This window comes from Octodon degus, unplaced genomic scaffold (genome assembly GCF_000260255.1).
Source record: "Octodon degus isolate 3935 unplaced genomic scaffold, OctDeg1.0 scaffold00022, whole genome shotgun sequence".
Taxonomy (NCBI): Eukaryota; Metazoa; Chordata; class Mammalia; order Rodentia; family Octodontidae; genus Octodon; species Octodon degus.
Genome location: NW_004524598.1, coordinates 23,376,613 through 23,393,572, shown reverse-complemented (window position 1 = coordinate 23,393,572; position 16,960 = coordinate 23,376,613). Strand labels below are relative to the sequence as shown.

Genomic DNA, 16,960 nt, shown 5'->3' with positions numbered 1-16,960 from the left:
TTTCTTCCCATTTCACAATATTTATTTTACATTTTAAACCTTATTTACTCATTCATTTTCTCACACCAGGGAGACCATATGATGTTTATACACGTGAGTCTAATTTATTTCACTTATGAGTATGATCTCAAATTGCGCCTGTCTTCAGATACCGTGAGAGTTTGGTATTTGATTGTGGACATATACCACATTCCTGATCCATTCATCTGCTGATGGACATATGGGCCACTTCCAAGATATAGCTAGATAAATCATGCAGCTATAAAATGGGTATGTATGTATGTGTGCATAGCCATTTTGTTTAAATTTAATTTTATTATTTCATTTTGAAAAGTAAAAGACAAAAGCAAGAACAAAAATCAGCCACAATGATACAAACAGGGTAACATACAACAATACATATGTTACAGATTCATGCTTGAATATTTGTCATCTTGGTCTTCGAAATGTGTACCATTTCTAATGTCATATCAATTATTAATATACTCTTTTCAAAATATAGCCATTTTGATAATATTAGTTCGCTTATCCAAGTGCAGGAGACATAATTTGATTCTTTTATGTCCTCTTCCATTTTTAGAGTACTATAATTTTCTATAGAGAGATCCTTCACTTCCTTGGTTTGGTTATTTCCTAAAAATTATTTTTTTTCTTAGTGTCCCCATGAGTCATGTTGTTGTCATAATTTTTTCTAATTTGAGCTCACTATTGGTGTACACAAATCTTGTTAACATTTATGTGTTGATTTTGTAGTCAGCTCATCATCAAAAAGATCTTACATCATAACCACATGGGTTTCATTGTTTTTCCATGATTTTATTGAGAAACAAATGGCAATGAGACAGTTTCAAACCAAATTGGTAGGACAGTTTCAATAATTAACACATTGCATACTCTCCTCCCAGTGGTTATTTGCTGTACTAGATGCGGACATGATATCTTATTTACAAACACCATTAGAACAAATCCCTCTATTCATTAAGGGAATGTAACTCTATATCTATCCTAACCATTTTGAATACACAGATACAAAATGGACATTCACCTGTATCCCCTTTTTTGTTAAGTTCCATCATTTGAATATTATAGGTGTGTTAACTCAGCAAAATATTCTAAAAGAGTCCTGTAGTCCATAATAGTATTGGGTCTTCCGCTTGACTGGCAATGTCAGAAATTGTTGACCTGAGTCCCCTACAGCTCAACATAACAGCATGGCTTTACTTCTTATACTTCGTTTTTATACTTTTCTGCTGGATGGTTAAGACCAAGGTAAATCAGGACCTATGCAACAAGAGTTGTAGCTTTTGGGTCTGATAAGGTCAGTGAAATTCCCTCCGGATTTATCCTGAGACCCTGTACCTCAGATTGTAGATCCTTTGTCAGTGTCAGCCATGTGGATGAGTCATGGCCATTGCTTGGGCAGTGTGCTCTCTGTGAAAGCATAAGAGTTTCATTCCAGAGATGCAAAGATGTTTATATATACACCAATAAATAAATGCAGTGTACCACATACACCATATAAACAAAAGCAAGGAGAAAGTCACAAGCTCCTATCAATAGTTATAGAAAAGACCTTTGTTAAATCCAATACTCTTTCATGATAAGCCTGAAGAAAATTAATATAGAGGGACTATATACCTGAATTTGGCAAAAGTTATTTATGACAAACCTACAGCCATCACCATAGTAAATGAGGAAAAACGGACTGCATTTCCTCTAAAATCAGGAATAAGATAAGGATGCCTATTTTCACTACTTCTGTTCAACATAGTACTTAAAACGTTAGCCAGAGCAGTCAGACAAGAGAAAGAAAAGAGATACATATAGGAAAGGAAGAACTGAAATTATAAATATTTACAGATGACATGATACTATATATAGAAGACCCAAAAAACTGCACCAATGTCAAGTTAACCACCAACATCAATAACCAACTTAACATTAATAATCCACTTCATCATATGTCTTCTGTTTTTCTTTTTTTAGTAAGATAGGTTAATATTTTGTCTATTTTGTTTGTTCTTTCAAATAATTAACTCTTTAACTCATTGATTCTTTATGTTATTTTGGTCTGAATTTCATGAATATCTGCTATGATCTTTATTATTTATTCCTTGTACTAGCTTTCGATGTGGATTGTTCTGCTTTTTCCTGGAACTTGAGGTGCATTATTACGTTGATTATTTGGGCTCAACTTGCTTTTCTGATGTGGGTGTTGTAGTCAGGGCTTACAAGGGAAAAGATTTAATACAGGACGCATAACTTATAAGATTAATTTATAACCTTCACCTAAATAGTCAAGTGCAAAAGAGTATAAGAGATTGGTTCACACAGTAGAGTCCCAGAGATCCAGCTGAGGGCCTGGATCCCATGGCCGTGTCCTGCACGAATCCAGCTAGATGCCAGAGCCCGTGAGAATGTCTCATGCAAGTCTTCATCAAGGATGTGCACTGGGAAGGCCCAGAGGTCAGTGTGGAAGCTAGAAAATCTACACCAAGAGAGGGATATATGGTCTCAGGCGTTGGGATCTGCAAAGGAGCCAGAAAGCAATGCTGAGAGTAACGACCAGACTCCCCTAAAGAGGCCTGCAGCCGTGCTCCTCCAAGGTTAGCAATAGCCAAGCTCATATCAGGAGAGCCAACATGATGCGCTTTTACAAGAGAATCGGCAGCATGCCATTGTCCCTTATAATTGTCTGTCTGTCTGTCTCTCTCAAACAAGCAATAAGAATTATACAGAATTTCAAAACAAGATGATGGGAAGTTAACAGTGATCATTATATTTCATGTAGTTATCTTCAAAGTGGTTGTTCTGATTACCATATGTAGATGTGTGAAATTGATCAAACAATATAAGCACTGTTTCTTTTAATGAACTAATAGAAATTAGTAGTATAATTATCTTAACTATCATATATGTGATATATATGGTATAATTTTATATATGTATATATATATATATATTTATATATAATTTATTTATTTATTTTTCCTTCTTTCCTTCCTCCTCTTCCCATCCCAGTGGCTCTTTCCTGTTGAGCAGGCTCTTTCCCCTCACAGCGTCTGCTGTATCTTTTGGATCTCACTTACTCTTTCAGTTTCTTACACTAGGAAGGCAAGATGATGTTTACACATGTGGGTTGGATTTATTTAACTTCTGAGTGTGGTTTCTAGAAAGTTTATCTTTCTTTATAGCCGACTAGTTCTTTTTATATGTGTGTATAAAAATACCACATATTATTAATTAATTCTTTAGATGATTGGCATTTGGGTTCTTTGCAAGATTTAGCTATGACAGATTGTACTGCTATAAACATGTGTGTAGTGAACACTCCGAGTGACCTCTTGTTGTGTTCATGCTTGGGCCACTTAATGCTTGTGCAAGGCAGCAGTGCCCACCACTGTGCTGCCATTGTCACTTAATTATTTATGCAAATGTTATGGTTTGGGTCTGAAATCCTCATATGGTCTGAGGCAGGGCCCATGAAGGTGACTGAATCATGGGGACAGTGTGACTGAGTGTGACATTAGGAGGTGAGCCCTGGCTGGAAGAGAAGGTCCACTGGGGCAGTGTCTCCCTCCCGGCCCCTCCCTACTGGTTCTGCCTCCTGTCCACCAGAAGATGAGTCGCTTTTCTTCTCCATGCCTTCTGCCATGGTACCCTGACTTGGAGCCAGCCAGCTCTGGCCTAAGAACACGAGCCAAAATTAAGCTCTCCTCCTTCATGCTGTGATCACCACATGTTGTGTCCCAGCATGGGGAGAATAACTAAGTCAGCAAGCAGAGGTCCACTGCTGCCAGTCCAACCGAATGTCAGGCCAGGAGGCCACTGACAGATGCGTGACGCCGCACCTCCTCTGGTCTGATCGCTGGTGTTCTAGCCTTGCCTCTTGGAATTTAGTATACCCAGCACGACAGTATTGAAGACAGGCTTCTAGGAGGAGCTACGCTGGGAGGACTCTGCTAAGGAACCATGAGAGAAGCAGCAGCTTCTCACCTCCCCAAGGATGGAGCCCGCACCTTAGGCATGCACTCTGCCCTCCAGAACTGTGAGCAAAAAGGTGCTACAGCTCCCAGAACTTGTTACAGCTTCAGCATGGACTTTGATGCCATCTGTGGTTACTGGGACAGTCCAGAGTTAATAGGAAAGAAATATGACAATATTAGAAAGCTGGCGTATTCTAGGTACATGTGTGAGTGTGCCAGCTGCCATGAGCGCAGCACTGTGGGCGGGGAGGCGTCCCCTCCCGGAGACTTAGGACCCTGGAGCAGCAGAAGCTGTACATGCTGACGCTGAACAAGCATGGTGTCCTTGGGACTTAAGGGCTGTGACTCTACATTTACATCTCTGTGACGTGTCTCTGTATGCGAAGGGGGCCACGGAAGCCTCTGTCAGTTTTGCTCTGCTCCAGCCCCTCATGCCACTGGATCCTGGGGTATTTTGTGCATTTGGGGGTGAGGTGGTTTGCATTCTGAGTCAGAGGAAGACTGCCTGATCCTACTCTGACATCCGCCTTTGCTTCTTGGTCAGCAGGCCTCTCACGTCTCCACAGGGCTGGGCTGAATTGCAGCCTCCAAAGCATCTGGGTGTCCAGGGGTGGGACGTGGGGTTTTGCATGGCCCCCACCACTCATGGCCACAGGACTTTTACGACCCACTGGCCCCTGCAGGCCACACAGTGGGCTTTACACACAGGGACAGAGAATCCTGGGCCTTGTGACCTCCAGAATGGGGCAGCAGCCCCTCGTTTGAGACCACACAGTGATGTGGGCATCCATTACCTGCCTGTCTAGGGTAAGGCTTAGTAAGGGATGAGGAGAGTCCAATGGCCTCATGTTCCTCTTCTTGTTCTTTGTGAATCTTCTCCACACAAAACTGTTCTACCTTCTCTCTCTCACGAGCGTCCCTTTTTGCTCTGTCAGCCTCAAGTGAAAGGCAGTAAGCTTCCTCGTGCTCTCTTCACATTTCCTCTGGTTTCACATGCATCCTTGTCCTCTGTGTCTTCCTCTTGTTGGGCCGAGACTATCTGAGCCTCATCACACACTCAGCCACTGGAGTGGATTTAACACTTCAGTAGATGATTGCTTCCCCATAAAAGTCAGGGTAAGTGGAAACTAATTCATTTTTTTGAGTCTGAATGGTTTGCGCAACAACACTGCCAAAGTGTTGATTGCACAGTGTTAGAAACCTTGCTCTGTTGGTGTCCTCCGTCAGACCCAAGCCCAGGTTATAAAATTGTGACTCAGATAAGAGACAGTGGATTCCGCACAGAGCATTTGTGAGCAGAACACGTTGCTTAGTACACGTTCATTGTGGTGGAGGTTGACAGCAAGAAGCTTTCTATTTCAGGTTTTCACACAGAAGGCCTCCAAAAAGCAGCCTCTAGTGAGCTGATAAAGTGTACAGGATGGCAGTCACCATATCCTGAAGAAAACTTTGCTGAAAATGGTAACAAGGCATCTGCCTCCTTTTCTGGCATCACTGGAGATTTCTCAGGGCAGATGTTGCCATGTCAAATACTTCTCCATCATCCACCCCAAATTCTGAGGCATCTTCAAAGTACTATTGCAAAGTTTTTTTTTATTCATATACACAGTGATTTACTTCTTGGAACTTTATTCCTTGAATCTAGATGCCTGTGTGCACGCCAGCACCATCCTGTTCTGATTACTACAGCTTTAAAGTAACTTTTGAGTCAAGAAGTGTGTCTTTTGAGTTTTTGCAAGATTGTTTTGACTATTCCAGATTCCTTGAAGTTCCATATGAATTTTAGGAAACATTTTTCTATTTCTGTAATCTTTAGACTTTTAACTGGGATTGCATTGAATGTTTTGATAGCTTTTAATATAGAAATTTTCATGATATTGTATTCTAATCTATAAACCCAGGACATAATCTCTTCATTTCAGTTATGTTTTGTAATTTTCATTGTGCAATTCTTTGACCTCTATGGTTAATACCTAAATATTTCATTTATTGACACTAGTGTAAAGGGAATTGTTTTCATAATCCCCTTGTCAGATTTTCAGATTGACAATTATTAATATATAAACAGTCAACTGACTCTTATGAGTTAACTTTGTATCGTGATACTTGCTTGATTTCATTTATTAGTGCCAGTAGACATTTTGGGGAGAAATTTTAGGTTTTGTTCTACATAAGATCATATCATTTGTAAACAGAAATAATTTTATCTTTTTGCCAATTTGAATGCCTTTAATTTCTTTGCCATGTGTAATTTCTGTGGATTGGACCCTCAGTACTGTGGTGAACAGGAGTGAAACTTGGTATCCTTGCCTCATTCCTAATTTAGAGCAGAAGTTTCACTTTTTAACCCTTTGGTATGATGGTTACTCTGGGTTTTTCATATATGATGCTATGATTTGAAAGTTTGTTTCCTTCAAAACTCATGTTGGAATTCAATTGTCATTATAAAAGTATTGAGAGTTCAGATCTTAAAAAAAAAAGATGTAAAAAGTTTTCATGGTTCAGTAGAATAAGTGCCTGCCTGGCAAGCACAGGGTCCTGAGTTCAATTCCGGGTACCACCAAAAAAAAAATGTGTAAAAAGAGTTCAGATCTTAAGAAGGTAAATAGGGCAAGAGAGCTCCATCTTCATGGGTGGAGTCACTTGAAGTGTAAGGGGGAAAGGTGGGGTCGATGGGCTAGCTTCATGGACTAACGTGCCTGCTTAGGCAAGCTTACGCAAGCACAGGGATCCCTGGCACCCATGGGAGGGGAAGATCAGCCCTCCCCCACACTCTGTGGTTCTTCTACTCTTCTTGTGTGCAGAGTCTCGTATTCTGGCACTCAAAGTGTTCCAGGTGCCATCATAAAGTGACTACTAGACCCTCTCAGACATCAAACTTGCGGACACCTGGGTCCTGGATTTTTGAGAAGACAGAATCATGGGAAATCAATTTTTGTTTACAAATTATCCAGTCTGTGGTGATGTTATACTATCATAAAATAGAGTAAGACTTGTGGCTTTCATTGTCATGAACTAGTTCTTTTTTCTCATTCCTTTTGTATATATTGTGTAGCTATTATATTTTTGGTTACCATGAAGATTTCATTTTGTCTTCTAAAGTTAAACCATTCTAATTTGAATTTATGCAGGATTGACCTGAGTAGGCTACAAAAAATGCTTTTTTACATTTAGCTCCACCTTTTTCAGCTGTAGAACTCACAAAATCACATCTTTATATATATTGTGTTCTTCCAAACATAAATTAATACTGATTATATTTTAAATTTATTATATTTTACTGTATTTTAAGTGTATTGGTCTCTTAAATTACAAGAAAAACATATGAAATTATAAACTAATGTTACAATAATGTGATTTTTAATGTATTAATGTCTTACATCATGTAGAATACAAAAAGTGCAGTGACCAACTCTGCATAACAATAATAGCTCTTGCAGTTGCCTGCACATTCCCTGCTTGAGATCTTACGATCTTTGTGTATCTCTGTGGCTTCGTATTACAGGATAGTGTGCTTTTCTATCCCTGTGTGGGACCCTGTTGAGAGCCTCTTGCAGGGCAGGCCTCATGGGGCTGAGCCCCGCCAGCACTTGTTTGTCCACGGTCTACACTTCCCCTCACATTAAGGGACACATCGGCTAGACAGAGACGGCTTGGTTGGTATTTTTTCTTTAGACCTTTTAGTATATCTCATTGCTTTCTAGCCTAAGTTTATGAAGAGAAATTATCCTATAATTTCATTTAGAATCTCTTGTATTGAATGAGTCTCATTTGTTTTGCTGTTTTTAGGATTCTGTCTGGTTTTGGCTTTCAGAGTTTGATCATAATATGTCTTTATGTGGATCTCTTTGAATTTAATACTTAGGGTTCATTGAGCTTCTTGGATGTTGATACAGGCATTGCTCATGTACTGACCTCCCCATTTAATGACTCTGGACTGAAGCATGACCAGTCATGCAGACTTATGACCATCTATTGGTACAGTTCTGTATCCTGTTCATAAAGCCTCAATGTCTTTTTTGTATGGTATGCCTTATAGTACTGTAATTATGGCTATTTATACTGCATGGTACTACAGTTTTATGTTCTGTTAAACATCACAGTACTACGATCAGAGTTACACAAATAAAAGCAAAGACAAATTGGAGTTTTCTTGGACCGTTGCTTTGCTCTGAGTATTGTGATGCACATACTGCATATAGTGACTTCTTTAGTGACCGAGTATCTAATGACACAGTTGCAGGATGGAAATGACCAATAAATGAGAAATGTCTGCATTTGTGTATTTTACCAAATGTGTGGGTTTTCTGCCATGATTTATTTGAATGTTCTCTGTGTCTCTTCTCCTCTCTCCTGTCTCTGGGTCTTGTGCAATGGAAGTGTTTCTGAACATGATGCTCCGTGGGTCCTTCAGTCCTTATCCAGTATTCTTTGCTGTTATGTCCCTCAGACTTGATGGTTTTTATTGTTTTGTCTTCACATTTGCTGATTCTTCAACCTGCTCACTTTTGCTTTTTTTTTTTTAATTTATTTATTTATGTGTGTGTGTGTGTGTGTGTGTGTGTGTGTGTGTGTCCCACTCAGCCCACCAGGGGGCGGCGCTGGCTGGCATGTGGTGCTGGGGGATTGAACCGCGGTCCCTGTGCTTTGCTAAGCTTGTTCTAAGTAGGTGTTTTAGACCACTGAGCCATCTCACCAGCCCTCACTTTTGCTTTTGAATCCTTCCATAACTATTTTAGTTTTGCAGTACTTTTTTAGCTTTAGAATTTATCATAGTATCATTTAAAGATCTTTCTTTATTGATATTTCCATTTCACTTAGAAATCTTTAAAAAACTATCCACGTCCTTTTTTTATTTGACTGTCCTTAAAATAGTTGTTTTAAAAGTGCTTGTGCGGCTGGGGAGGTAGCTCAGTGGCACCAGTGCCTGCCTTACAAGCACAAGACCCAGAGTTCAGTCCCCGGTAAGCAGGCCTGATATTTGTTGTTAGCTCAGTGTTATAAGCGCAAGGTCCTGAGTTCTATCCCTGGTACCACAAAAAACTAAAATAAAAAGCTTTGTAATCTTTTATACAGCTACTTTCTCTTAGTTAAATGAGAAGAAAGGTTTGTTCTAATACTGTTTAGACGAGATATCATGTCTGCATCTTGTCCTCTGAATAACCACTACAAAGAAATAATCTGCAACTTGTTAATTATTGTAACTGTCCTACTAACTGTTTCGAAATTGTTTCAGTGCTATTTTATTTTCTCATTAAAATAAATAAAATTTTTTTAAAAAGTGCTTGTGCCACAGATGTGCCATCATGTCCTTTAAAGGACAGTTTTGTTGATCTATATTTTTTCCTTTGAAAAGGCTATAGTTTCATGTTTCTTTGTGTGTCCTGTGATTTTTGTTGAATATTGGACATTTGAATACAGTCATATGATAACTTTGGAATTAAAATTCTGCCTTGGCTTGTGGTGTTGATTTTTTTAAAACTTCTTATTAACATGTTTGTAATACATAATGTTTATAGTCCTCATTTGGAGTTGGTAAGTGATATAGCACATCTTAATTTCTTTTTGTATCCCATATCCCCTCCCCCTCTTCCACCCCTTGTTCCCCTTCCCATCTGAGAAAGACCAGTCTCCCTATGTCTATTGCCATCTTTTATTGTGTTGTCTGTAATTTGGGCTTCTTATACAAGAACAACTAAGATATTAAAGCCTGTGTGCCTTATTTATTTAATTTAACATTATAGCCTCAGGGAACATCCATATTTCTAGAAAGTGACTCAAGTTTATTTTTCTAGTTAGCGTTAGAATTAATCATAGTATCATTTTAAGATCTTTCTTTATTGATATTTATTTCTTATATCTTATTGATACTTACACACAATGTGGTAGCACTCAATTGTGTGTAAAGACCTTGTTTTCTTTGTCCATTCATCTGTTGATGGATGTGCAGGCCGCCTGCAGGATTTAGGCATTTTGAATTCTGCTGCAATGGCCATGGGCATACATGCACCACTAGAATATGGTATATCTATAGCTGTTTATACTTCCTTGAAATATCTATTCTTTGCACTTGTCTTTTTAAAATTGGGTTCTTTATTTTGGGGGCTGTAAGTTTCTAGAGTTCTGTAGATATTTATTCTGAGTATGAGGAGGATATTTAGGTATTCATCCTTTGTATGAGGAGTGGCTGGCAAAACATCTCCCTATTCATTCAATCTGTTAGTTGTTTCTTTTGTTCTGCAAAACCTTAATTTTATATAATTTCACTTGTTGATATTGGGTACTATTTCCTGTGCCCCTGGGGTTCTGTTCAGAAAGTCCTTCCTTATGCCCATGACTTCCAATATTTTTACCCATTTATCTTCCATTAGTTAAGCATTTGTTTTAACTTTTAGTTATTTGATTCATTTTGACCTTACTTGAGTACATGGTGAGAAATACGTGACCAGATTCAATCTTCCACGTGTTTTCCCAACAACATTCATTGAAGAGGCCACCTTCTGTCCAGCACATGCACTGAGCCTCCCCAGCCCAGCATGGTGCTGTCGCTGTCGCTGTCGCTTTGCAGTATAACTTCAGGTCCAGGACTGTGCGGCCTCCCTTTTTGCTTTTGTTACCCAAGACAACTTTGGTATTCTTAGTCTCTTTTAGTTCTACATGAACTTTAGGATTGTTTCCTTCAATTCTGTGGAAAATACTGTTGGGATTTTTAAAATTTATGTATTTATTTTTATTTTAAAGAGAGAAAACAATTAATAAAAATGATACAGAATTTCAAAACAAGATGATAGGAAATTAAATGTTCATTACATTGCATACTGTTATCTTCAAAGTAGTTGCTCAGATTACAAGATACAGGCATGCAAATTGGCCAGACAATATAAGCACTAACTGTTCTTTTCAGTGAACTAACAGAAATTAGTAGTACAGTTGTCTTACCTATTCTGTGTGTGTGTGTGTGTGTGTGTGTGTGTGTGTGTGTGTGTGTGTGATTTTGGCTGAGACTGTGTTAAGTCTAGATATCTGTTTTGGAAATGTATCCATTTTGACTATATTGGTTCTGCTGATCCAGGAACAGAGCATATCCTTCAGGTTTCTGATGTACTCCTTGATTTTCTTCTTTAATTCCTATAGTTTTCATTGTAGAGCTTCGTGATCGACCATAATCCACACATCTTGCTGCTAGATATCTTTGATTTGAATCCTATAACCTAACATTAAATAGCTGCCTGATGGAGCGTTTATGCTGTACCGCTGGTGGCTTAAGCCAGTGGAGAAGCGTTAACTTCCTTATGGTAATTCCTAAGTACTTCATGTTCCTTGGCCCTGTAGTGAATGGGACTTTTTTCTTAATTCATTTCCCTATAGGTTCATTCTTAGTGCACGGCAGTGTTACTTATTTTTATGTGTTATTTTGTATTCTGTATATTACTGAACTTGTTCATTAATTTTAAGAGTCATTAAGTGGATTGTTTTGGTATTTTACATAGAGCAATGATGGCAAACCTGTGGCATGCATGCTCTTTTCATTTAAGACAAAATATAGTAATGGATGGATTATTTTTTCTAAACCTTAGTATTGAAGTTTAATTGCAGTGTGGGCTCATTGTCATAAGTACGTGGGTTTTGGGTTGTAGTTTGGGCACTCGTCTTTAAAAGGTTCGCTATCACTGGTCTAGTTGATTCATCTGTGATGGCGGGGTACTGAGGTCCCTCCTATAATTATGTTTATGCTTATCTGATCTTTTATGTTCACTGCTTATTTGCATTGTGAAGACTTTGCTGCATATATACATTAATAATTGGCATCTCTTCCTGATTGTTTCTTTAATCATTGTGTAGTGACCTTCTTTGCCTGTTTTGATACGTTTTGGCTTGAGGTCCACTTTGCCTGAATGTGGGATCGTTTCATCTGCTTTTATTCATGTTCCCATTGAACGTAATATTGTTTTCCATTCTTTAGTTTTTAGTCTGTGAGCTTCTTTTTGGATTAAATGAGATTTTTGCATAGTGCATATGGTTGGATTTTGTTTTTTGATCCATTCTTCCATTCTGTATCTTGATTGGGGCATTGACTGGGGATGTGAGACCACAGGCATTGGCAGTTATTGCTTTTTTTTTTGTTGTTTAAACAAGTTATTTAACTGAAATGAACTTACATTTGTTTCTGAAGTGACTTCCATTTATTGTATTTTACTTTTCTATTTTAAGGAAGGGTCTACAGGGTGTTCAGGGTCTCACTACTAGACTGGACTTGTAGTGATCTGCCTGTTTACAGCCTCCAAAAAGCTGGGATTACGAGCTCGTGCCACCACACCCATTCTCAATTGCCACCTCAGCACACCCTGGGGGTGGGGCTGGCACGGCAGGCGTGGGGATCAAACCCCTGGCCCCTGAGCCTGATTGCAGGTGTTTTAATCCACTGAGCTATTTGGCTGGCCCTTGACTTCCAATTATTTTGATAAATCTTTTTCCCATGATGATTTTTAGGATCTACAACCCAATATAAATATTTTATAAACATTTGAATATTTGGGTATACGCCTGCACAATACTTCAGCAATATCTTTCAGCAAGAAAAACACTGAAGAGTAAAGACTAGACATAATTATTAGGTATAGTGAAAATCTGCTGCAAATATTTCTGAGGTAAGAAGGCACCACATACCTGTTCAACTAAGAAAGCCACCCTTACAATACAGGATGATTTTATTTTTACATAGGACCTAGAACACTTAAGCTGCCAACTACGTGCTGAATGGCAGATCAACACCCCCAGCTTATGCCATGAATTCATAGGGAATAGGTTCCAGTAGCTCAGGCTCCTTCCCATTGGTCCTCACAGAGTGTGCTTCTCTGGGAGGGGCAGGCTGGTGCTTCAGCTGAACCCAGGTACCTTTCTCTTTGGCTTCCTTCTTTTTCTGATCATTTTCCTTGACACGTTTCAGGAAGCTCTCATGACTTTTTGAGTGTTTAATAAGCTCAACGTGCACATTAATCCTCTTAGCAAGTATCTTGCCCTTAACTTGCTTGCTAGCAACAGTGCCAAGAGCCTGCTGCGTAACGTGGAGACTCTTGCGTCTTCCAGGGTAACATGCGTGAGGCATTGCTTTTTGCACAGTGTCCATTCCCTCGATGTCCACAATATCACCCTTTTTGTAGATTCTCATGTATGTGGCCAAAGGAACAACCCCACGTTTTCTAATAGGCCTGGAGAACATATACTGGGTTCCCCTCCTCTTGCCCTTTGTGTTAGCCATTTTGGCAAATTCCTGGCAGATGGCGGTTCTGGCCAAAAGGAAGGAGCAGTTATTGCTGGTGGGTACTGACTTGTTGCTGTTGTTGCTTTATGTTCATGTTAGCAACTCCCTAACTTTCCCTTCTCTTGGCTACTTGCTCTTCTGATATATTCATTGTATTAGATCTTTTGTCATTTTAACTTCAATGTCTCTTTCTAGGGTATCTCTGAGAATTTTTTGGAGTGCTGGTTTAGTGATCATGAATTTCTGTGCATAGTCTTTTCCCCAATTCTTTGCTCCTTCTCTTTCTTTCTTTCTTTCTTTCTTTCTTTCTTTCTTTCTTTCTTTCTTTCTTTCTTTCTTTCTTCCTTCCTTCCTTCCTTCCTTCCTTTCTTCCTTCCTTTCTTCCTCTCCTTCTTTCTTTCCAGGGGGTTGTGGTGTGGTCCAGTGTGGGCCTGCTTGCAGTTGGTGGCGGGTGGTGCCACACAGTCCCTTGATTTCTTTTGCTGTTGTTTGGAATACTCCAGTCTGTGTCTGAGTCCAAGATCAGCCTGGGATGTAAACTTCATCTCTCTAGTTCTCCTCCGAGTCTTTCCTTCAACACAGACACATTATTATCACCCCCCTGAGTATCATCCTCTTTAACGTCTGGCCCACAAAAGGGAAAAAAGAGAAATGAGAATAGCATGAGGGGAACTAGCCATTTAAATCCCTTTCCTTGCATGGGAGGGCTTGAAATGTGGGAGGGATGTGACAGTCATCACCACCAAGGCTCTGTGTGGGTATCTGTGGGGTGCAGTGGCAGGAGGTACCTGGGGCACAGACCTCTGATCTTCAGAGAAGATGCTTTGCCTGCACTGGCTCCTGCTGGTGGTGTGAAGGTTGCTCCCGGGCAGTGTCACATGGGATCGGGGTGGCAGATGGGCAGCTGCTAATATGCTAAGATCAGAGTTGACAAAGATTAGCTGCAGTTTTACAGTACGGGCTTTCAGATGGGCATTTCCAGTCTTAGAATTTCAGAGTACTTATGGCAAATAGACTCTGCCGGGGTGACTACTGAGCAGCCGGGCAGCAGAATCATCTCCTGCCTTTGGTTACTTAGCTCTTGTAACTGGTTGAGAATTTAGACATTGTCCATCAATGGGTGAAAGGACAAAGAAGGTGTGGCATGTCCACTCAATGGTGGTGTAGCACTATGCATCAAGAAAAACAAGCGTGAGCCATTTCTGAGATGGCCCACGCACCCTGAGATCACAGCGTGCAGTGTGGCGAGAGTCCGACAGACAAGCTAATCACGTGGTTTCTCTTATGTGAGAAACTCAGAATATAAATTGGAAAACAAAAATTAGATGACGGGAGTCAGGGAGACAGATTTTTCTCAGAGGGAAACGAGATCAGTAGATGGAGAGGGGAGAGAAAGGGGTGAAAAGGAACCAAGAGGTACGATGTCCAAGTGCCAACTCCACACAAGATATGTAAATATTGTGTAATCAAACGTGTTCAAAAAAGAAAAAAGGGAGAGGATGGAAGGATGGATGAAGGGGGAGGGAAGAAAGGGAAGAGGATAAGAAAAGGAGTTAGGATGCAGAATGTAATGTGCCAATTCCCCACGAGAAAGGTAAGCGTTTTGAATTGCAAATGTATACTAATGAAAAAAAGGGGAAAATTTTAAAGAAGTGAAAAAGATGTTTCTCTAATACATCAAAGATCAAAGAAATTAACAGAAAAAGGAAATTTTGTGAATTTTTGTTCAATATAAACAGATCGACTGTCCTCTACACTTAAAATAGTAAAGTAGCAATGAAAATAGCTTGAACCAGTCAAGCATAAATATCATATATGATGTATCAGTAGGATTTACTATTTAAATATATTTTGCTCTATGATCTGGAAAATCACAAATGAGGAAAGTGTGTATTTTTGCTTCACTTTTCTTACAAATGTCTTCATCAGTGGAAGATGACGGCGGCCACATGACACTGTATGTTCCATTACAGCTCGTCACAGCCACATTGGATGGGAAGCTGCAGCTGTTCCTGCCCGAGTAACTGCTGCCCTGCTGGCACCAGGAGCCAGGGCCACAGTGTGCTGAGGAGGAAGCCGCAGTGCCTCCCTCAGCACGAGCGGGGTGGCTCTGCACCATCAGACTCGCTCTCTGTGGGCCTCTGCGCTGTGGGCCACGCTCAACAGAGGAGCCATCCGTTCCTCACGGGCCCATCCTGCAAAAGTGGGAATGGAACCAGTGCTTTTGCACAGATGAGAGAAGCCAAAGCAGAATATTCTTCAATAAAATATAAAGTAGTGTTTGTTTCATAATTGGAATTTGAGGAGATGGAGGGAGGGGAAAAGAAGTAAGGAGAGAAAGAAGTAGAAAGGGAGAGAGGGAGGGAGGGCGAGAAGAGAGAGAGAGAGAGAGAGAGGAGAGAGAGATGGAGAGAGAGGAGAGAGATGGAGAGAGAGGAGAGAGGGAAAGAGAGAGGAGAGAAAGAGAAGAGAGATGGAGAGAAGCAGAGAGACAGAGAGACAGAGAGAGAAACAGAGAGAGAGATTCATTTTCAGTCAGTGAAAACAAGGCAGGAACCAGTGCTCAGCGCTCATTGCTGGCCGGCTGACTCAGCTGTGGCTCTCTGGGAGCCCTGTGGTTGCACACAGTGGACAGCACCGTGCGCGTCTGGGCTCTGAGGCTTCCTCCTGTGACTGATGACTGAACCACCTGATGTTGAGTCCCCACCGCAGTGCCTCAGAATCAAGCGGCCTTTTCAGGAATCAGCTGCCTGAGCTGGTCTCCTAGCAGCCCAGAGCCAGGTCTTCATGGTTTCCTAGAAGACCCAGGATGCTTCTGGAGCATTCTCAGTTCCGAAGGCTGCAGCAATGTGTGGGGCCTTCCATGTGAGGACTCCAGGGCTGCCTGAGAAGATGCAGACCTCAGATAATCCTTCCCTCCGTGAACTGGGGGGGGGGCATGCTCCACCTGGCAGGTTGCTGGCCGCCCCCCGCCCCCATCTTCTCAAGAGAAAAGAGATGGAGGCTGTGAACCACCTCCCGAGGAGCTCAGAGGGGGCCCCTGGGCCCTGTGCAGGAATCTTCTCACACTGAGCATGTTGCATACATTCTTGCAACATTTTTGAGAAATACATGTAGACTAACTCATCTTTATTGTCAATAGCTGAGTTATCTACATTTTTTGTTCATGAATGTTGGTTTCTAGTTTTTGTCATGTATTTCTTTGTTTTGTATAAATTTTCTCTAAAGTAGGCCATGACTCTCGTTATGCCAAATTTGGCTTTAAGAAAAATTTAAATGGTTATTAGTGACTGAACAATATATCAAGAAAAACTTGAATATAAAGAATTTTCATTACAGAGTGTGAAAAGAAAACATAAGATGACATAAAATGAGAAGAGCTACTGCTAAGGGTCAGGGGAGTTTCACACAGAGTGCCCATGAGGACCTGCTGTGACAGCAGGACAGAGGGCAGAGGGGGAGGGGTGGCCCTGTGGTGGGACCCTGAAGGTCCTGCCGGGTGGACCTGCGGCTTTCAGGGCAGAGTAGGCGTGCTTGCTGTGCGCTACCTCAGAACTCTTATCTCTATGCTTTTGGGAAATTTACTTTTTTTTTTTTTTTTGGTGGTATGTAGAGAGCCCATGCCGCGAATCGCGGCTTCAGAACCAAAACTCCTAGGGACCATTGGGTGAGGCCTGCTGCAGCCCTTGAAGCCTGCGCTAGATTACCCCTC

At 40.7% G+C, this 16,960-nt stretch overlaps 1 protein-coding gene and 1 pseudogene across 3 annotated transcripts in view; one reads left to right on the top strand and one right to left on the bottom strand.

The window, feature by feature from the left end:
- Nucleotides 1-15,538, top strand: part of Wdr27 (WD repeat domain 27) — a 289,190-nt gene extending 273,652 nt beyond the window's left edge. For all 3 annotated transcript variants that reach the window (XM_023711986.1, XM_023711985.1, XM_023711984.1), the window contains exon 21: nucleotides 15,222-15,538. In XM_023711986.1, the coding sequence (XP_023567754.1) occupies nucleotides 15,222-15,272 (51 nt within the window). In that variant the 3' untranslated portion in view covers nucleotides 15,273-15,538. The remainder of the gene's footprint in view (nucleotides 1-15,221) is intronic.
- Nucleotides 12,766-13,245, bottom strand: LOC105741781 (annotated as a pseudogene).
- Nucleotides 15,539-16,960: the final 1,422 nt, after the last annotated feature.